The following is a 21573-nucleotide window of genomic DNA, read 5'->3' as shown; positions in this document are numbered from 1 at the left end:
TCTGCTGCACCACACAGCTTGGTGTCATCAGCAAACCTGCTGAGGGTGCACTCAGTGCCACTGTCCATGGCACCCACAAAGATGTTGAACAAGCCTGGTCCCAGGACTGATCTTCCCGGGCACAGAGGTGAGTTTCCCACTTTCCTCCTGGTCTCTAGCTGTTAGTCTTATCTTACTTTATGAAAGTAACCTGGTTATTTACAGGCTCCTGTTCCATTGCTGTGTCTGTTGCAGGGTTAGAATAATGGAATTGTAGAATCATTAAGGCTGGAAAAGACCTCTAATGTCACCAAGTCCAACCATCAACCCAGCTCCCCCATGCCCACTAAACCATCTCCTACAGTGCCATGTCTACACCATTTTTGAACACCTCCAGGGATGGTGACTCTGCCACCTCCCTAGGCAGTCTGTTTCAACCTCCTTGGGCAGCCTGTTCCAGTGCCTGACCACACTTTCAGTGGAGAATTTTTTCCTAGCATCCAATCTAAACCTCCCCTGGCACAGGGGGCTCAATGCCACTCCAGATGAAGCAGAGGATGTGGCTGCTGCTGCATGTTAATGTTCTCATCCTGCCTCTGAAGCATTTGCCCTCTTTTTGTTGGCATTTGCTCTCAGCCTCAGGGTACAGAAGAGCATGAACCTGGAAAAGCTTTGTGGAGACCATTGTGAGAGAGCATATTTGTGGAGATCATATTTGTGCCCAGCATGGAGTAGCACAGTACCAGTCTGATGCCAAGCCACATCTGCCAGCTGCCTGCAGCGCTGGATTTAGGGAGCTGCTGCCTGTGCCACAGGAGAGATAAATTGCTCCCTGAGAGGTAGTTCTGCTCTGAAACCGTGGAGCCTGGTGCCCTGAGGTTCCTTCAGCTCCTCTGACTCTCAGCTCCCTTCCCACCCACGGGGAAGTGACTCCCACTCCCTGGTCCAGATGAGCAGGTGACTTTGCTCTCAGGGCCAGCACCATCCTCCTCCCCGGCTTCTGACTTTGTAGTGCAGGTGACTCTGCTGGTTTATTATGGCCTCTGGGTACTTTGCAAGAAAGATCCCAGACACCTTCAGAAGTAGCTGAAATCAAGCACATCAAGTGTGAAGTGTGAAGTGCTCAGTCAATGAGACTCCCAGCAAGTACAAAGATACCCACTGCCACCCAGGCAAGCACTACATGCCATGCTTTCTGCCAGCTCTTCAGATTAAGCAGTCTTTGGAGGTGTGCTGGTATTCTCCAGGTCTGCTACCTTAGGAGGTGTGCTGGTATTCTCCAGGTCTGCTACCCTGGTATTCTCCAGGTCTGCTACCTTGGTTTCTTTTTCTGGCAGCAACTAAGGCCATGGAAACTTGACCACCAAGTTATGGTAGCAGGCTGGACATGAATGAGAGTGATGTTATCACAAAACCACAGAATCATAAAATGGAGGGGGTTGGAAATGGCCTCTGGAGATCACCTGGGCCACCACCCCAGCACAAGCAGCTTCACCTGGAGCAGGTTGTACAGGATTGCAATGTCCAGGGGGGGTTTGAAAGTCTCTGGAGAAGACTCCACAGCCTTCCTGGGCAGCCTGGTCCAGTGCTCCAGCACCCTCAACAGAAAGTTGTTGGTTTTTTTCCCCTTGTGTTCAAGTGAAACCTCCTGTTTGTGCCCATTGCCTTTGTCCTGTCACTGGGCACCACTGAAAAGAGCCCAGCCCTATCCTCATGACATTTAGCTATTGTTATCCCTTACTGGTCTCACTCGAGCTGCCCAGAGGTGCCCCCAGCACTGTACAGCTCAACTCATTGCTGTCTGTCCCTTTTGCTTAGTCAGCTAAGGCCTGAGGGCAAATAACAAGGGATGATGATAGCAGCTCTTGTGGCACTGCAGCTCTGAAACGTGGAATGAGGAATGATTCAGAAGTGAGGTATGAGCCAAAACCACTCTGGAGAGGCTGCAGCAGAGGAATTGCCACGTGGAGGATGTTCTTGGGCTTCTAGCAGGCTACCTGTGCTCAAAACCTCTCTTTTTGCCTTTACATTCTCCCTTTTAGTATCATATTTAAAACTACATTTCTTATGCAGAGTCATGTCAGTCCCCACAGCCTGTAGGCACAGAGATGTGCTTTGTGCAAGCAGGAGACACCATACTGAAGGTCAAGTCAAAGAGAGCATATCCAGGCCCTCAGTTCCCACCAGCCTGCACCTCATAGGAAAGTGGATGGTGCTGAGAGAGCAGAATCATGCTGAAATGTGGGATGTGAGTTGGATGGTCTGCCTGTGATGGCTCAAGAGCATCTCCATTGATTTATGATTTACAGGTCCACCCAGAGCCTACTCCTGCAGTTCCTTTTGATTTCCAGGTCAGAAGGCTCCCAAGCTGCCCCTGCTCTCCAGACAAGGAAGCTGGGACTAGTAACTTGCCATAGGACAGAGCAGCAGCAGAAGTGTTGGTAGAATTGGTGTTCTTGCTCACTTCTACACATTTCTTCTCCTTGCTGACACTTGAAAACTCCTACAGCAAGCAGGTTCCCCCCTCTGGCCTGCTGGGCAGGTAGTAGATGCTAGCACAGTCTTGGGCAGAAGGCTGTGACAAGCACCTGCAGAGCAATGAGGTTCAGAGGGGTGCAAGAATGGTTCAGATTAAATCCACTCCCATGGACCTGCACCCTCAGCTTTGAGCTTCTAACATTATGGTGTAAAGGCAGGGCTGGCTTTAGAAGGAAATGTGTGAGTGAAGTCTGAGCACTGAGAGATGCAGGTGTTAGCTGGAGATTTGCAGTGTCTTTTGAGGTGAAATTAATAGAACCTCCCTAAATGTAGGCAGTGAAAAACCTCCTCAGGAGAAGAAACTGGAGCATGCCAGTAATTCAGGCCCACACCTCAGCTCTGTGGCTCACACACTTACCTCTAGTTATGTAGTCATAGAATCAACAAGGCTGGAAAAGACCTCAGAGATCATCAAGTCCAACCTGTCACCCAACACCTCAGGACTACTAAACCATGGTTCCAAGTGCCACATCCAATCCCCTCTTGAACACCTCCAGGGATGGGGACTCCACCACCTCCCTGGGCAGCACATTCCAATGGCCAACAACTCTCTCTGGGAAGAACTTTCTCCTCACCTCAAACCTAAACCTCCCCTGGCAAAGCTTGGGACTGTGTCCTCTTGTTCTGGTGAACATCTCTGCAGGTGTCTGCCCCCCTTGGCTTGGCCATATGTCAAGCAAACATCCTGCCTTAAAGGAAATTCTTCATCCTCATTCTTCCAGCCAGCCTTTGACACCCTGGCAAAGGCCACAGCCAAGGCTACACCCATGAAAGGACGTGCCTTTGAAAGGCCACAGGGAGAGCAGATCTTTTAGCTGTGGACCTCATGTGCACTAAATCTTCTCCCTCCTCCATGGTGAAAATGTCTCTGCTGATTGTCCCTCTGTATGCCAGCCAGCTGGGATTCCTGAGTCTGCTCTGCAAAATGACATTTGGTGCTGGACATGACATGGCCAGTGAGTTTGGGCTGGCACAGACATGTGGAAGGTGGGCAAGGCCCATGTGGGGCTGGCTGCCTCAAACAGCTGTAGGAGGGCAATCCCTTCTCAGTTTAAAATAAAAGAGTAAATAAAAGGAGGTTCTAGCCCCATCTAGCCCCATCTCTGATCCTTGCTGCCTTGTACCCTTTGCTCCATTTCTGGCACCTGCACCATCAATGTTGCCAGTGCTGCCAGCTCAGGAAGGTGTGCACAGGTCTGCGTGGGTCTTGTGGGGATGTCAGTATCACACAAGCCACCAAGCAATGGTCTCAGAGCCCTCTCCCTGGAGCCCAGGGCTTGGGTTTGCCTGGCACGGTAGTTAGCAGCTCAGCACCACGACCATGTCCGCTTCCATGTGGTGGAAATGGGTTGGGAGTTGTTTCCTCAGTGCAGTGAACAGCTGTCTTCTACAGAACAAGCTCATGGCCTTCCCTGAGCCCAAATAAGAAGGCCGGAGGAGGTTGCCTTCAGCTCTGGATCAGACCACTGCTCAGGTGTGACTGAGGAACCTGCAGAATGGGAGGAATTCAGAGGGGACGGATTTTAGCAGTGATGCTATGCGTGGCTTTCCCTTCCCCCCCCTCCCCGCTCCACCCTGCCCGGTCCCCACCCCACCAATCAGCCTCTTTAACATGACAAAGAGCCTCGAAGAGCAGCCGATGGTGAATATTGCAGTCCCAGGCAGGGCACAGCCAGGTATAAAGGTTTGTCTTCACTTCGGTGCTGCCTCGGCTTGCTGGTGGGACCTGCCGCCAAGGGAAGGTAGCAGTTAGTGGAAGGTGGGGAACCACCTTGCGTCCCGCCATGAGCGCACACTTGGCTCTGCCCCCCTACCAGGCTTACCCCAGTGGGACTGGCATGGGGTACCTGGAGTTTTACTGGAACTCGGCGGGCGAGGCAGGACATGCCTCCACTTCAGCCGGGCCAGCAGCAGTCACCAGTGCCACCCTGTCCCCAGAGGCAGCCAGGAAGAGGCAGACGACAGGTAAGATGTTTCAGCTAAGTTCTAGACATGACCCCCTGAATAATTCTGGTCCAGGTCAGCCACTTGCTCGACGATCTGGAGCAATTTTCTCTCTCTCCCTTCCTTTGTAATGTGTGAGCTAGGAAAAGATCGAGGTGGTAGCAAAGGAGGATGCAAGACCTTGGGGCAACCAAGCTGGGGAAGGGTCTGGAGAATAGGTCTTGTGAGAGAGAGGCTGAGGGAACTGTCGCCGTCATTGAAGGTGTTCAGGAGGAGACTTGATGGGGTGCTTGGTGCCATGGGTTAGCTGTTTGGGTGGGTTGGATTGGTTGATGGGTTGGACACGATGATCTTGAAGGTCTCTTCCAACCTGGTTTGGTTTATTCTAATAAAGGTTTATTCTAACTGGGGTTGTTCACCCTGGAGAAAAGGAGGCTGAGGGGAGACCTTCTGGCTCTCTACCACTACCTGAAAGGAGGCTGGAGTGGGTGCTGGTCTCTTCTGCCTAGTAACAAGTGACAGGAGGAGAGGAAATGGCCTCAAGTTGCACATGGGGAGGTTTAGGTTGGGTATTAGAAGAAACCCCTTGACTGAAAGGGTTCTCACACACTGGACTAGGCTCCCTTGGGGGGCAGCTGAATCCTATCGTTGGAAGTGTTTAAAAGAGGCAGAGATGTGCCAAGGCACATGCTTGTGATAAACTGTGTGCTACCAGACTGGGCAGAGATCAATAACGGTTAGCCTTGATGATTTGACAGATCTTTTCCAACCAGAACAACTCTATGCTTCTATGACTCTGTCTTTCCATGCTGCTGTTCTTTCTGAACTGTTTTCCTGCATTTCAGCAGAGGCTGTGACAGTGCAGGGCACAGGGCAGTGTGTGCTGCAGGCTGAAGGTGACAGCACCGTGTCATGGAAGCTCTTGGCCCTCTGGATAGGGAAGTAATTATAGAATCGTGGAATTCGGGTTGAAAAAGACCTTTGAGATCATGATATTTGTGCCACCTTTTAATCAGATGTTGTCACATGTGCTATGGAGAGAAACAGATCCTGAAGGTCACTCAGGGACGCTTGGGGCATCCCTTTTACTCTTGCAAGCTCCTTGCACCTTTCATGTGCTCATTCCACTTGAGCCAAGATGTGCCCTGGACTACTGGGAAATATGATCCCTCCAAGTTCAACTTTATTACTCTTTGCTTCTTGTAGTTTGACCTTTCCCTCCCTCTATTTCCCTCTCCTTTCCACGCTCTCCTTGCTTTGCCTTTCCCTCTTGGCAAAAAGAGAGCCCCAGGACTCACTACTGGCATTCCTCTCCCTGTGATGAAAGCAGGTTTTTGCTCAGCCCCACGGTGTGGTCAGCAGGGTAACACTCTTGTGAGGCCTATGGGGAGGGGGAGAGAGAGTTTTTGGGGTGCTGGTTTCAAACTGTCAGATGCCATAGAGAGGTACAGGCTCAGGCAGGGTGATCAGTAGTCACTTGCCACGGGGCTACTTGCCACATAATTTGGAGAAAGGCTAAAGCTCTCTGCATGCTCCCTGCTGTGCAAAGGCAGTAGGTGGATAGACTCATTCGTGTCCCCAGTGGGTCTGGCATATGGACTTCAAGCCCATCTCCAAACACTCTCCTCTGGTACCCATCTCTACAGGGAAAGCCCAGTCGTGGAAGCAAAGGCATGCAGGGGCTTGTGGAAGAGGTTCTCTCTTAAGTTTCATGTTCATGTCTATCACACTGCTGGCTGTGCTTTCGCCTTTCCCCCTCCCCTTCACTCTCTAAACATGGGCCAAGCAGTACCTTTGTCTTGAACTCATGCTACAGGGGGGAGATTACATAGCAGCTTTGGATGGGAGTGCCATGATGAAAGAACTTGTGGGAGCTTTAGCTCTGTGGTGTCCTGCTCTGGTTCCTCTCTAATGCAACACTTCCCTGGTTTCCAAGCTTTTGCTGTGCAGCCTGCAGAAGCCAACTGTCCTATGCTTCCATAGGAAATGTTAGCTTCCCATGCACCTATGTCACATTCAGTTCCCTCTAAAGCTCTGCAGCCTTGCTTCAGGCACATGACATCTAACAAGAGGTCCTTGCACCTCTTCTATTGACAACCCCTTTCTCCTTGTAGGAGGAATCTCTGTGCAGTCCTCATGGTCCTGGTCCCCAGTGCCAGAAACCTGTCTCACTACGCATTGGTCTCCTCACACAGCCCATGCCCTTGGTGGTTATCATTTCCTAGGGATAGCAAATAGCCAAGTGCAGGTAACCCTAGAGTGGCAGGCAGCACAAAGACAGGTGTGCCTCTGTGAGGAGGGTAACCAGGGAAAAGATGCTGCAGGCATGGCCACCTTTCTGATACCCAGCAACAGCTTCAGGCTTTGGAACTGGCTGCTTAGTGGTCTCTCAGTTCAGGGCAGAAGAAGGAAAGGTTCCCTCAGGAAGGCACTGGTGATTTGTGTTGGACTTGCATTTGGGAAGGTGTGCCAGTGGGCTTCAGAGTGACAGTTCTCAGGGTGACTAGAAAGGAGATTAGAAGCTATTGGTTGGGCTCAGTGGTCAGAAGGTGTGCACAAAAAAACTGGCACTGTCCCATTCACTGCACCATCTCTCTCCTGAAAAGTCAGTAGTGGAGCAGCTGGAGGGAGGAGGGATGGTGCAGGGGGGAGACTGCTATCACAGCCTGTTAGTCAGGGTCTCAGCCTCTCTTGCAAATCCCAGCACTGAGGCAGCTGGCAGAAAGGAGCTGGGGTAATCTGTCTCTTTAGCATTTCCCTATTCAGGCAGCCTGAATGCCTTTGCATCTGGGCAGCTTTTGTCTGGACTGGTAGCCCAGATTGTTTAGGAAGCTTTTTCTTTAGATCTTTATCTCTTCCTCAACAGACACCCCTTAAGTTATGCACCAGGACAAATGAGAAAGGGCTTGGACATCTTCCTCTGCACTCTTGAATTTTGCCCCCCGTGTCTCTGGCACAGGATTACTGGCTCTTCTCACCTGCCCCACACATCCTCCTTTCCTCTCTCTCTCCCTCCCCACTTCAACATCAAATTTCTCTTCTTGATTCTCCTGTCACCAGAAGCCCCCCTCAGCCAGATAGGTCCCTCCACTGATACATGTGTTTCTGTCAGCAGGTTTGTCTATGCTCACAGCTCCTTGAAGGAAGGAAGGAGGGTGGCATAAGCTTTTGCTTCCAGAAAGCCCCTATCTGGTAGGCAAGGAGAACCACAGCAGGCAGGGAGCATGCTCACACCTCTACAGCTGTGCATTGTGCCTTGGATAACTTTTCTGGTTGCCATTATTTCTAGAAGCATCCCCTGTTTCATCCAGCTCTGGGAACTTCAGCCATTTCACACCAGATTCAGCTACCAGCCCCCATTCGGCATCCTCCTCTCCACAGCCGACAGCTAAGTCCCAAAAGGGCAGAGAGGATTCAGTGGAGGGGGTGAGGAAAGCCAAGAGCCGCACAGCCTTCTCCAAGGAGCAGCTGCAAACCCTGCACCAGAGGTTCCAGAGCCAGAAGTACCTCAGCCCCCAACAGATCCGAGAGCTGGCTGCTGCCTTGGGGCTTACCTACAAGCAGGTGAACGCGGAGCCTTTGACCCATAGCTGTCCCCTAGTGACCGAGTGGTCACACAAGGCAGTGACAGAGTGGCAAGATGAGTTCCAAGTAGAGTGTACAGGCAAAGGTGCAGCTAACAGTTGCTCCTCTGCCTGGTCATGGCCAGAGATCAGAAGGACTTCTAGGGCAGAGCCAGTGGCACTTTGCTGCTGCCTCTCCGGTGGGGGGTGAGTTAAGGGTACTGCTGCTAACACTTGCAGTAGAATTGCAAACACAGTGATGAATATGCTGCCTGCCACAAACAGCCTGCACCCTGGGCTTGGCAGTGCTTCACAGCCTCTTCCAGTACACTGAGGAGCTTCACAGAATCATAGAATTGGTTTGGTTGGAAAAGACCTGTAAGATCACAAAGTCACCCTAACACCAGCATGGTCATTAAACCATGTCCTGAAGTGCCCTGCATCACCCCTGGCATGCAGCAGTTTTCTGAATCCCAGGCCTGCAAGATGCTGAAAGCTATTTCAAATAGTTCTCAGACTAACCTTGCCCAGTATCTGGTAATGTCCCACACTCAGACCTGCCTGGCTGCCTGACACCTACTCCCCACTCCATGTGAGTCCTGCTAGGTTCAGACACGGCAGCCTGTCATGGTCTCTGCTGATCTCCAGGTCGGTTTGTGTTCTGTCTCAAAGGATGCCTTCCTAAAGCAGTGGAGCTTGGGCAACAGGGTGCAAGTGCTTGCAGTCACAAGTCCAAAATCTGCCTGTAACTTGGATCTCAGAAGCAGGGCATAATGGCCTGGATGCCCCAAGGTACCCTGGGGGTAAAAGTGTTGTATATGCATTGTAGGGGCACACAATGAAACTGGTTCTGTCAGGAATAAGAGCAGTGTGACAAGCTGCTCTTTCCTTCAATCCACATCCCTGCAAAGGCTGCTCAGACAGAGCCCTGGGGGGAAACAGCTCTGGAATTCACCTCAGCAAGGAGCTTTGAATTTGGGAACTGCTGGGTACAAGGAGCAAGCCTTTATCTCCTCCACTCATGAGCGTGCAGAAAGAGTGCCCCACAAGTTTGCATATATCACAGGGGCTTGTCAAGAGCTGGGTGGGTCAAATTTGCACATTTGATTGAAATGAATCAATTTGTGCAGATAGAACTATCATCTGGCTATAACACTGCCTTCTCCCCCCAACATGCAGATGAAGCAGCCACCTGCTGAGGCTGCCAGACAGATATCTCCCCTTGGCAACAACCCCAGGGAGCTTTTCAAAGCTTTTATCTGCTGCTGCCCATGTATCTATGCCATCTGGTCACTCTCCTCCCGGTTCTTCCTGCTTCTGAATCTGATAACATTTGCCTTTCCCTCCTCTTTGCTGATGGTTTCTCTGCTCCCCCTTCCCTACTCAGGTGAAGACTTGGTTCCAGAACCGGAGGATGAAGCTGAAAAGGTGCCAGAAGCACAGCTTGTGGACTGAACGGGCTCAGTGCCTCATGCAAGTAAGGACACAGCTCACCATGGGCTTTCACAGAATAGCAGGGGCTGGAAGGGAGCTCTGGAGATCATCTGGTCTAACCCTCCTGCTAAAGCAGCTTCACCTACACCAGGCTGCACATGAACTTGTCCAGGCAGGTTTTGAAAGTCTCTGAAGGAGGAGACACCAAAACCTCTGTGGGCAGCCTGGTCAGTGAGGCACCCTCACAGGAGAGCAGCTTTTCCCTGTGTTCAGATGGAATCTCCTGGGCAGATAAACCCAGTGATCCTCCACTGGGGCAGATTATGTATACAAGCATCAGTGCACTCTGCCCTCTCATTTGTTCAGTGCAGAGGCACAGGCTTGGCAAAATCCTCCATGTTCTGGAGGTAGCCTAGCTGACTCTGCCACTGAAATGCTTCCAAACAAAAGCTGTTTTCCTGATATATGTACATGACTGCATAGCCTTCCCTGAGCTATAGGGATGGAAGCCATTCTTCCTTTACCCCCATGTCACTGCTGCTGATCAAAGCCAATGTGAAATGTGGTGGAACAGAGCCTCAATGCATGTTAGGCCTGCAGACACCAGTGCAGAAACTGTCTTCTGACTCACTCTCTTTCCCTTGCAGAGTGGCTTCCAGGCAAGTACTTATCTTGATGTGCACTCCAAATTCCATCAGGGCTACCCAGTCCCAGCAGCCAGCAACATCCAAGCAGTGCCCCCTCCCAGCCAGCACTACGGAGCAGGCCAGAACGCTTACACAATCATGAGCAGTGAGGATGGAGGAGTCTTTGGCAAAGGTGGGGGCACCTGCAGCGTCCAGCAGACAGTGGGCTTCATTTCCCAGCACAAAGTAGACTTTTATCACAGCTGTCCTGGCAGTGTGGAATACCCAGGCACAAAGACAGGTGACAGCTGTAATTTCCACCACTCAGCCACCATGGGGGCTCCTTTCCCAGCCACTTCTGGCCACCACTTCTATCACTCCTAAGCACTGAGGATGTGGAGTACTCGGGCAGCTGAGAACCAAACCTTATTCCCATCTCTCTCTCTGCTTTTCCTGTGATCCACAGTTCAAGGGCATCATGTATTTAGAACCTGTTTCAGCATCCAAATGTGTGCCTGAAAGCAGCACTGGCATAAAGCTGGTCCTTTGCTTGTGTGCTCTTATGTATGCACACACCATACTTCCCCTTCTTTATCGGCACAGGCCACTAACTTCTAAGCAAGAACCAAGATCTGGCTACCTAGATTGTGCCCTGGATCTTCTAAACTATGGATCTGGTAACTTGTCTCAGAGGAGGCACAGTTTGCCTTGGCAATCTCATTTATGCACCTCACTGTACAGCTGTGTACGTGAAGCCATGCAAGGTATGGAGAGCTGCAGGTCACATACCATTCATTGGGGTTAGAGAAGCTATTGTCATATGCAAGACATAGGATCAGCCAGGGTAGGAGGGGACCACAAGGATCATCTAGTTCCAACCCCCCTGCCATGGGCAGGGACACCCCACACTAGATCAGCCTGGCCACAGCCTCATCCAGCCTGGCCTTAAACACCTCCAGGGTCAGGGCCTCAACCACCTCCCTGGACAACCCATTCCAGGGCTTCACCACTCTCATCCATCTGATGGTTAGACCACTGCTTCTGTAGGTCACCTATGAGGTATAGAACCACAGAGTTGTTTTGTTTGGAGAAGACATTTAGTATTGACTCCAACCCTTCTCTAAGTCTACCAAGTGTGGTGCTAAGCCCTGTCCCTCAGCACCACAGCCTTGCTTATTTTAGCATTGATGAAGCGTCCAGGGAAGGGAAATGTGCTGAGCAGCTTACAGGAAGGCTGGTAAGATGGTCTTATAAGCATCAAAATGACAAGTAACCCCTCTGTTCAGGTCTTTCTCTTTCTGTGCCTCCCCTCCAGAAAGCCAAACAGTGCATTCAGTTTGGCAAATAAAAAAGGTTGGTTTTTTTGGGATGGATTTATGTATTTTTCTGTATCTCCTTTTTTTTTTTCCCACTGCAGTAGAGCATTGCAGTATCAAATCCAGATGGTGCATTACACTTGTGAAACAGTACTTGGGGAAGATTTCTGTTGGTCTGGGTTTTTTTTGGTGGTGTGTGGTAGGGTTTTTTTTCCCCCTTGATTGAAAGAAACAAAAGATTGCTGCAGTGGAAATTGTGTGGAGAGGGCATAAAGTAAATTGCCAGGGTCAAAGGTTTCTAGGTGACTGGTCCCTTCTGAGGTCAAACCTACAACTGGGATGCATAACAGTGCTGTAAGAGTGGGGAAGAGTGGCTAGAAGTCTGCCTGGTGGAAATAGTCCTGTGAGTATTGGTCAACAACCAGCTGAATATAGAATTTAGAATAGAATAAACCAGGTTGGAAGAGACCTTCAAGATCATTGTGTCCAACCCATCAACCAATCCAAAACACATAAACCACTAACCCATGGCACCAAGCACCCCATCAAGTCTCCTCCTGAACACCTCCAGGGATGGTGACTCCACCACCTCCCCAGGCAGCACATTCCAATGGGCAATCACTCTCTCTGTGTAGAACTTCTTCCTAACCTCCAACCTAAACCTCCCCTGGCACAGCTTGAGACTGTGTCCTCTTGTTCTGGTACTGGCTGCCTGGGAGAAGAGACCAATATCCACCTGTCTACAACCTCCCTTAAGGTAGTTGTAGAGAGCAAGAAGGTCTCCCCTGAGCCTCCTCTTCTCCAGGCTAAGCAACCCCAGCTCCCTCAGCCTCTCCTCACAGGGCTGTGTTCCAAACCCCTCCCCAACTTTGTTGCCCTTCTCTGGACACCTTCCAGCAAGTCAACCTCCTTCCTAAACTGAGGGGCCCAGAACTGGACACAGGACTCAAGGTGTGGCCTAACCAGTGCAGGGGCAGAATGACCTCCCTGCTCCTGCTGGCCACACTGTTCCTGATGCAGGCCAGGATGCCACTGGCCCTCCTGGCTGCCTGGGCATACTGCAGGCTCATGTTCAGCCTACCATCAACCAGCACCCCCAGGTCCCTCTCTGCCTGGCTGCTCTCAGCCACTCTGACCCCAGCCTGTAGCACTGCCTGGGGTTGCTGTGGCCAATGTGCAAAACCTGGCTATATGGACTAGTGTGTGGTCAAGGAGGCCAACAACATCCTGGCTTGGGTCAGCAATAGTGTGGCTAGCATGAGTAAGGCTGGGGGGACAATCCCCAACTCAGCACTGATGAGGCCCCTCCTTGGCTACTCTGTTCAGTTTTGGGCCCCTCGCTACGAAAAGGACATTGTGGTGCTGGATTGGGCCCAAAGAAGGGTAAGGAAGGTGGTGAAGGGATGTAGAGCACAAGTCTGGGAGGGATCTAGTGGCAGGTGTCCCTGCCCCTGGGACCTGATCTTTAAGATCCCTTCCAATCTAAACCAATCTATAAATAGCCACAGCAACCATATGCCATTGCTGTTACTCATTGGACTGTGATACAAAGGGAGATATTTCTGTGTTGTTAATGGATCAGCTTCATGGCTCTTGGCAGTGCCAGCTATCTATAGTCCAAAGACCAAGTGAGTAACTACTACCCACCTAAAGAATTTCCTTCACCCTGCAGTGGTTAATACTAGGGCTGAATAAAACACAGAGGTATCAATTTCTGAACTTAATGGCAATACAAATACCTCAAATCAGATGTGTGTATCAAAGTGCACTTCATAACAGGCAAATTATGGCTTGGGGAGCTGGGACTCTCAGGCTTTTTGATGATGACTGAGACTTTATCTTAATGCAATAGAGCAGATGTTGCAGTTAAAAAATGAAGGGAATTGATTTGTGCAGCTGGTGTAATAATGGGCATGCTCTTCTGTGGCCAAAGCTGCTTCCTATCCTGGCATTTGGTCTCGTGGAAATCCATACAGTTGGAACTCATCCTCTTAGCCCATGGAGCTAGCCTGTCTAGAGCCCCCTGCAGAGCCTCAAGCAGATCAACACTTCCACCCAGCTTGGTGCCATCTTCAAACTTACTAAGGGTGCACTCAACCTCCTGAGTCAGATCCTTGATACAAAGACATTAAACAGGACCAGACCCAGCAGTGAGCCTGGGGGAACACCACCTCCACTCCTGACCAGCCACCAGCTGGACTTAGCTCTATTCACCACCACTCTTTGGGCTCAGCTGCCCAGCCAGGTTTTTCACACAGCAGAGTACACCCATCCAAGCTCTGAGCAGACAGTTTCTCCAGGAGAATGCTGTGGGAAATGGTGTCAAAGGCTTTACACTAAAGTCCAGAGAGACAACATCCACGGCACTTCCCTCATCCACCAAGCAGATGACCATGTTGTGGAAGAAGATCAGGTTAGTCAAGCAGGACCTGCCTCTCATAAACCCATGATGATGAGGCCTGAGCATCTGGTTGTCCTGTATGTGCCACATGAGGGTACTCAAGATGATCTGCTCCATCAGCTTCCCCACTACCAAAGTTAAACTAAGAGGCCTGTGGACCAGGATCCTCCTTCTGGCTCTTTTCGTAGACGAGTGTCACTTTAGCTAACTCCCTGTCTGCCAGCACTCACTGGTCAGCCAAGACTGCTGGAAAATGATGGAAAGTGGCTTGGTGAGCACCTCTGCCTGCCCATTCCCTGGCTGAATTCCACCTGGTGCCGTAGCTTTGCATGTCTCTGTGTGGTGCAGCAGGTTGCTGACCACCTCTTCCTGGATTGGAAGATTCTGGTCTCCGTCTACCAGCTCACAGGGCTGAATTCCCCCTAATATAATTGACCCTATTACAAAGGCTGAGGCAAAGGTGGCATTAAGCAACTTAGCCTTTTCCTCATCCTGTATCAGAATAGAATAGAATAGACCAGACCAGGTTGGAAGAGACCTTCAAGATCATGGTGTCCAACCTATCATCCAACCCCACCTAAACAACTAATCCATGGCACCAAGCACCCCATCAAGTCTCCTCCTGAACACCTCCAATGATGGTGACTCCACCACCTCCCTGGGCAGCACATTCCAGTGGGCAATCACTCTCTCTGTGTAGAACTTCCTCCTAACCTCCAGCCTAAACCTTCCCTGGTGCAGCCTGAGACTGTGTCCTCTTGTTCTGGTGCTGCTTGCGTGGGAGAAGAGACCAACCTCTGCCTGTCTACAGCCTCCCTTCAGGTAGTTGTAGACAGCAATAAGGTCACCCCTGAGCCTCCTCTTCTCCAGGCTAAGCAACCCCAGCTCCCTCAGTCTCTCCTCATAGGGCCTGTGTTCCAAGCCCCTCACCAACTTTGTTGCTTCCTCCTGCATCTAAGAGGTAGGACCTAAGGCAGCAGTTCCAGTAAAAGATCTGCTGCTACAGACACAGCCCAGCTGCTCTGGGCACTCGCTGTCTGTGAGCAGAGGGACTTCCAGGACATGCCAGAAATCAATTCTATCCTGGTTATGAAAGATACTCACAGCTGTGATCTGAGGATGCTCCTCAAAGCATTGGACAGCGTGAAGATAACGTGGTCTTCCCAAGAAAACCAAACAACCCAATCACCAAAACCCAGCAACAACTTTCTTGTGTCCCAGACCAAAGCCATGATTTGCCACCCTTCATATCTTCTGATGCCCAGCATCAGCCAAGACGCCACTGGCTTCTGATGACAGCCAAGAGATGTGTGGCAAAGTTCTGCTGAAGATTCCCAAGTCTCTGTGAGCTCAACATTTTAAGCCACACGGTGTAGTTTGCACATGCCTGTAGGGAAGAGCCTATTAAAGCAAAGATCATGACTTTTATCTGCTCTGGAGATAAAACTGGAGCTGTGAGCCCCTGCTCATAGGCCACTCAGAACAAACACGTAGCTTGTAAAACATCACTGCAGGCCATGGTGACACTGGGAGCAAGGAATGAGGCTGCTTGCAACACTCTGCTTGCCTGGTATTTCCACTACAGGACAGCACAGGCTGGAGCTCAGTTATTAGTGAGCAAACTCTGGTCTGCCTCATCTGTACTAGATGGGATCTGTACTAGGTGGGATTCTTTGCATCTCTGCTGCTGTACCTTACAGAGCAGAGTCATAAGAAGCAACAGTTCCTACAGAGATGCAATGTGTCCCAGTGTGAGGGCTTTTGCTGGCATACACTTACTTCCTCCAAGGAACTATCTAAATATCCTTGTGGAGGTATGAGCCTGCAGGGGTTTGTTGCATGTCCTCCATGTCCATTTCAGTGGTACTGCTGTACTGCAGCCCACGCAGCTCTTGCACACAGTGAGGGGACTCAGGCATGTCAAGGTAACAAATCCTACCACTCCATGTGCTGGTCAAAACGTGTGTGCAACTCAGGCTGAGCAACCAGGGCAATAACACACTCCTGAAGGCATGCTCCATTCCTGCAGAACACAGTGAATACAGTTAACACAAACCACAAGCTGCAGAGAAGCCCATCTCAGCCCTGCTGCTATTTTAGCAACAGTACCTGATTCTGCAGGAGGAGGATGTCTGCTGTTAAAGTTCTGGCTGCATACATAACCTTGTGGGGCTGGAACAAAAACCCCAAAACAAGAAAAACCCCAAACCAAACAAACAAACAAGCCCCACAACTACTACAAAACCCCAAACCCAACAACAAAACACCCACCCAAAACCTATAGTAAGCACCACAGCTAATTGCATCAAGCATCCTCTGCAACTGTTCTGCAAAGCCCCTGTGGAGTTCTGTAGAGTTTAAGTTTGCATCCTCAAAGGAATCATTAAATACACATGATAGGAAGCTGCTGTTTGGGAAACTGAAACACATGGCTCTATTGCAGAACTTTTATAGGTGTGTTGGTTTGTCAAGGGAACTGTTGAGATGAACACAATTACTAAGAACATTAACCAAAACTCCTTCAACCTGATGCTGGGAGGTGAGCCTCAGGTGAGGAGGAGAAATCTCTTCTGTAATACAGGAGACCATGAGAAGTTCAAGCTCAGGTGTTCAAAGTAAGAGGAATATAAAGAAGGTAAGGCTCTAACAAACCAAAGCTCACTGTGCAGAACCAGGTTCATTGAGTCTCTTAAAGTGGTGGCTGCTGATGCACTGCTTCAGTGCCAGTGAGTGTGTGTCACATCTCAGTACCTTTTAATTATTGCCTCCAGCTGCTAAAGGAAGAGAAATGCAGTTTTGGAGCAATACAGTGGACGAATAAGACTTGGTTTCAGTGCTGGAGGCAGGATTTGACTATTTAGAAACTTCTGCTGCCATGTGAGGTTAGCAAAAGAACCTCGGGAGCGCTGCAGCCTCACTGAGGCAGGACCTTCCAGGCCTCCAACTGTGACCTGGAGCAGCAGCAGGTGGCCAAACAATTTCTAGAGATGCTCTTTTTGTCTTGTCCTCATACTGAAATAGCTGTCTTGAAGCATTGACATTTAAGGACCAATACAACCATGTTACAGGGCTGCAAACCAGCAATGGCAGCCCAGTTGACCACACTGGAGGCCCCTTCCACTCCTCCCTTGCAGTAGGCAACAAACCTGCACATTGAAACCAAGTCCAACGGACTTCTGCCACCTACTCCCTTTAAAAAGTTGCTTGATCCTACTTCTGGGAGCAACAGTAGGGTTGGATGATTTCCTCCTTGCCCCAGTACCCTGTGCAGAGCAACTCTCTTCACCGTGGGCTGGCTCCGTGCAAGCTGGGCAGACCATGCCAACGTCAAAATAAAGTGATTTATTTTTAATCCAAACAAGTCTGTAAGAACATTCAACAGAAACAAAGTCATAAAAACCAACATGCACATAAAACATGCTCCAAGATTGCTGTGAGAAAGTACACTTCAGGAACGAACCAGTCTGAACAACAAACGTCGGCATCCTTTGCAGCACAACCCTGGGGCGGGCAGTCGAGGACAGGGTTGCCGTAACAACTGTGCACTGACCACAAAAAACAGTCCCAAACTTCTCACCTGTCCCAGAACTTGGGAAGCTTATGTCAGTTGAGGCAGCCTTTCAGCAGAGTAATGCAGAAGGGACCCAACTAAGCCTTGGGGAAGGGATAAAACCCCTTCTAGCTTACATGCTTAAACCAGAGATCGGACAAGAGAATGAGGACCCGTCCTGCTCTTGCCCTTTAGATGACAACTCCAGGCAGACCCAACAGGATTCCCTGCCCCAAGCATCCAGGTTCCAGGATAAGTGACATTAAACATTAGCTTTGAAACAACAGCTCCTTTACCTAGATGCCCACTTCCAGCCCAGAGAAAGCCACACTGTTAGTACTGCTGTGTTTATGAAGTGCTAGGGGACCATCATGTGCAGAAAACCAGACTGTTCTGATGGCTTTGAAGATGGCTACACACAGCTGCTCCTCACACTCCCAACAGTGGCACTTTGGGCTACCCTCTGCTGCAGTGTGCAGTCTGGAGCAAGCCACCAGTCTCTCAGCAGAGAGATGTAGAAAGGCAAGGTGTAAACTGAGTGGGGATAGACTCAGAGACACCATCCTGAATGAGCTGATAGCCACAACTAAGCAGCCTTGGGACCCAAGAAGGAATTTTGCAGGTGGCACATGGGTATTACTGTTCCTCCCCTCCTCTCAACTGCCCCATGAGAGCAACAAGCAAGAGGCAGGTGCTGACCCCTCCAAGAGGAGCTACTGACAGGAACTGGACAAAGTAACCTGAAATCAAATGCTGTCATGTAGCCGTTTCGTGAGGGATGAGAGTATGCTGATGAAGAACCTGTTAGCACTTAGCTAACTGAGGTAGTAACATGATCAGGCAAGACAGCAGGGAGGATTCTGGGCTACAACAGGATACTTCCAGCAAAATAAAATGCTCAAGTACAGGGTCTTCTGCAGCAAAACTCTGCTGCAAGACACAGGCAAAGGCTCACAGATCAGCTGATGAAGAGGCAGCAGAAGAGGGCAAAAATGTTGACAGGAAACACAGATTTTTACCACTTCTGCTGCTCCTGATTGTGGCATTGCACATTCCCCTCCATGAATGAGGTTACCTATCCACACACAAATCACCCTTGTGCCATGAACAGGCAGCTGTCTTCAAAATGGAAGCTAGCCCAAAGAAGGAGGGTGCTGACCTCCACCAATAGTTAACACAGAAGTAAGGGAGGAGGGCAAGCGAGAGAGCAGTGGAAACTGGATCCCAGGCCCCATGACATAAAACAGAAGGAAGAAAAAAACCCAGCACCTTAGACCTAAGACTCATAACCACTCTGGGTTCCCAGAGGATGCCAAGGGGCTTGGTACTGATGCTGTACAGGAGCGCCTGAGAAGGGTGCAATGTTGTCAGAGGTGTTCTGGAAGCCATAGGTATCTTCTGGCTCCAGGCTGACATACTCCATGTCAGCAGAGTAGCTGTGGTAGTAGTTCATCTGCTGGGTTAATAAGCCCATGGCTTGCTGTGTATTGCAGCTGGTCCCACCTTTTCCACCAAAAAGCCCCTCCTCCTCCACAGCCATGAACGAGTAGAGGTTCTGCCCATTCCCATAAGTCTGGCCACTGCTGTAAGCTTGATGCATGTTGGTCACACCTTGGAGGTTTCTGTTGGCACCAACAGGGAAGCCCTGGTGATAATTGGAAGTTATATCCAGGTAGGCAGCCTGATGAAATCCCTGCTGGGAGAGACAAGAAAAGGCTGTTCAGTAACACAGAGCTGTGCCCACTGTGGATGGGACCTCTTCCTCAGCCACTCCCTTCCCCAAGCCAGACAGTAGTGGTCCTCACTATGGACTAATAAAAGCAGAGATGACCAGCTCTTAAACTCAACATGCAATCAAAGTGTCTGGGAACACCATGCTGGGAAGATAACCAGCATGATTGGCCTTGCTGGCCCTCTGGCTGGTTTGTTTTCTATCTAGTCCCAACTGGGAGATAAGCAGACTGGAAATAAAACCCTGGCACATGAAATACAGCTGGCTTGGTGATGTACAGTCCCATGCACTGTTCCAGTGAGCAGGCTGGACAAGGCACACTTCAGCAAACAAGCTGGAGATGACAAGGAGGGGGGAATTCTCTCACCTGTGGGAGATACACTCCTTTTTCCACCCACTGGCTTTCCTTCTGGCAACGTTTGAACTTCATCCGCTGGTTCTGGAACCACGTTTTCACCTACAAGTGATTGGGAAAGGACACAGTGCATTAGAAATTAATTCCTGGAGCTTCCCACACAGCCTGAAGATGTGATTAGATTAGATGTGATTAGATTAGACGCCTTTTAATACAATCAGTTTTCTGCTTTGCTCCTAATACCGTGCATGATTTGAGCAGTTAAGAACACGCATCAGATCCAGGTAGCTGTAGCATCACAAACCTGAGACTGGAGAGCTAACACCCTTAACTCTCCAGATCACCACGGGATCCTTCACAGGCCTGAGAAACAGGCCAAAACAGCTGCATCACCTCGCCACCGTGCTAAGATTAGCGCTGACTCAGAAGTGAGTCATTCCTCCAGTCAGACACAAGGAGCTGGTGGGGCAGGGACCTTCTCTCTAGGGAGAGACCCCACGCTGCTCTGACTAAAAAAGGCACTTTGCAGCGCAGCAAAATGGTCTGATTTTTCATGTTCTGAAACAACACATGTCCACACGGAACAGCAACCTGGCTCTGCGCAGCCCTGCTTTCTATGCGCTTTCACACACCTGCACGGAGGGGGTGGATGGTGCTGGAACCAACCATAAGAGGAACACTGAGTCATAAATTTTCACACCCGCTACTCACTCATGTAAGCAATGGCATAAACAAGACCGCGAAAGAAACTCCAAAGTGTCCCAACCCCGATCATGCAACTCTTGCTGCTCAGAGCAAGATGTTTACCTGCTTGTAGGTGAGCCCCAGGACAGCAGCCAGCTCTCGGATCTGCTGGGGGCTGAGGTACTTCTGGCTCTGGAACCGCTGGTGCAGGATTTGCAGCTGCTCCTGGGAGAAGGCTGTGCGGCTCTTGGCCTTCTTCACCACACCCTCGCCTTCCTCCTTGACTTTCTGGGAAGAGGGATGGGGAGACGGACGCTCGGCGGTGGGGCTAGTGGCAGAGTCGGGGGTGTACTGGGTGAGCATCCCAGAGCTAGAGGAAGCTGGAGAAACATCTGAAAAGAGAGAGGTCTGGTGTCAGAGATGCCCGTGTGGGAAAAGACTCCAGACTTCATAGCCCCGCTTCTCTGGAGATTTTAAGACTGGGTGCCTCGGGGACTTGCAGGGGCTCCCGCGGGCAGAGCACAAAATCCTTCTGGTTCGAAAACACCTTTAAGATCATCGAGTCCAACCGTTATCTAACCTTACCAAGACTGGCGCTAAGCCATGGCCTCAGCACCACGTCTCTGCCTCTTTTAAACACCTCCAGGGTTAGTCAAACACTCCCCTGGGCAGCCTGTTCCAAAGTTTGAGAACCCTTTCAGTGAAGAAGTTTCTAATATCCAACCTAAACCTGCCCATGGCGCAACTTGAGGCCTTTTCCCTCGTCCCGTCGCTTGTTAGTAAGGAAAAGGGCTCAGGCGCCCTTGGGTCAGCCAAGCCGAGACCGTTCTTCTGCTCCCACCTCTGCCCCGTCCCTCCTGGTCGCTGGTGGTTGGCCCCACAGCTCCCCGCCGCCGAAGCCGCGGGCAGCCCTGTCGCGCCTTCGGGCTCGGCCACCTACCTGGCTGGCTGGGGGTCTGCTCCGGTGCGGCGCAGGGCACGGTGTCCGCCAGCGGAGCCTCCTCGGCCGGCTCGCTGCTCTCCGTGCTCCCCGGGGAGAGCCAGTAATAGTCGCCACAGCTGAAGGCGCCGGGATAGGGCATGTAGGGTGGCATGGCTAGGTGGGTGCTCATGGCCAGGCCTTCCAGCCCCTAGCTGGCGGTGAGTTGTGCAGCAGGCAGCCCGCAGGCAGGTACCCCATTAAACGGGGGCAGGGGTGTGTGGGATGCTTTATGTCCTTCCCAGCCTGGCCTGGGCTAGAAGGGATTGTCATGGCCATTGTCATGTTAAAAGTCGGTTGATTGGAGGGGAGGGGCTTTCGGCGCTATTCAGAGGGTGGGGGAGGGCTTGGCTCACCAGGTCCCGGATCCCAACTCGTCTTTCAGGTGCCTGAGCTGCCAGGACACCCCCTCCCTGCTGGGGGGTGGGAGGAAGACTCTTGTTCCCCCACCCTGCCAGGGGCCAGAAGGCCT

General features: G+C 50.9%; 2 protein-coding genes across 2 annotated transcripts; one reads left to right on the top strand and one right to left on the bottom strand.

Moving 5' to 3' along the window:
• The first annotated feature begins 4301 nt into the window (after positions 1 to 4301).
• Positions 4302 to 10468, top strand: LOC137455357 (homeobox protein NANOG-like). Its single transcript, XM_068166089.1, has 4 exons — positions 4302 to 4482; positions 7751 to 8025; positions 9412 to 9501; positions 10106 to 10468. Exons 1-4 carry the CDS (start codon positions 4302 to 4304, stop codon positions 10466 to 10468), a joined length of 909 nt encoding a protein of 302 aa, XP_068022190.1.
• Positions 10469 to 18545: 8077 nt separating this feature from the next.
• Positions 18546 to 21234, bottom strand: LOC137455348 (homeobox protein NANOG-like). Its single transcript, XM_068166072.1, has 4 exons — positions 21063 to 21234; positions 20246 to 20514; positions 19451 to 19540; positions 18546 to 19047 (listed from the first exon to the last, which is right to left on the bottom strand). Exons 1-4 carry the CDS (start codon positions 21232 to 21234, stop codon positions 18628 to 18630), a joined length of 951 nt encoding a protein of 316 aa, XP_068022173.1. The 3' UTR covers positions 18546 to 18627.
• Between the last annotated feature and the right edge of the window lie 339 nt (positions 21235 to 21573).

This window comes from Melanerpes formicivorus, unplaced genomic scaffold (genome assembly GCF_026170545.1).
Source record: "Melanerpes formicivorus ecotype bairdi unplaced genomic scaffold, bMelFor1.0.p_v2 SCAF_96, whole genome shotgun sequence".
NCBI classification, from domain to species: domain Eukaryota; kingdom Metazoa; phylum Chordata; class Aves; order Piciformes; family Picidae; genus Melanerpes; species Melanerpes formicivorus.
The sequence above is the reverse complement of the archived record's forward strand: the minus strand, read 5'-3'. Positions and strand labels throughout refer to the sequence as shown.

What these genes read in the sequence shown, in the direction of transcription:
- LOC137455357 (XM_068166089.1), top strand. Translation starts at nt 4,302, where the DNA reads ATGAGCGCACACTTGGCTCTGCCCCCCTACCAGGCTTACCCCAGTGGG. An exon ending in CAGGAAGAGGCAGACGACAG is followed by an intron (nt 4,483 to 7,750) that starts GTAAGATGTTTC and finishes CATTATTTCTAG; the next exon opens with AAGCATCCCCTGTTTCATCC. An exon ending in TGGGGCTTACCTACAAGCAG is followed by an intron (nt 8,026 to 9,411) that starts GTGAACGCGGAG and finishes TTCCCTACTCAG; the next exon opens with GTGAAGACTTGGTTCCAGAA.
- LOC137455348 (XM_068166072.1), bottom strand. Translation starts at nt 21,234, where the DNA reads ATGAGCACCCACCTAGCCATGCCACCCTACATGCCCTATCCCGGCGCC. An exon ending in GCAGACCCCCAGCCAGCCAG is followed by an intron (nt 20,515 to 21,062) that starts GTAGGTGGCCGA and finishes CTCTCTTTTCAG; the next exon opens with ATGTTTCTCCAGCTTCCTCT. An exon ending in AAGGAGTGTATCTCCCACAG is followed by an intron (nt 19,048 to 19,450) that starts GTGAGAGAATTC and finishes TGTCTCTCCCAG; the next exon opens with CAGGGATTTCATCAGGCTGC.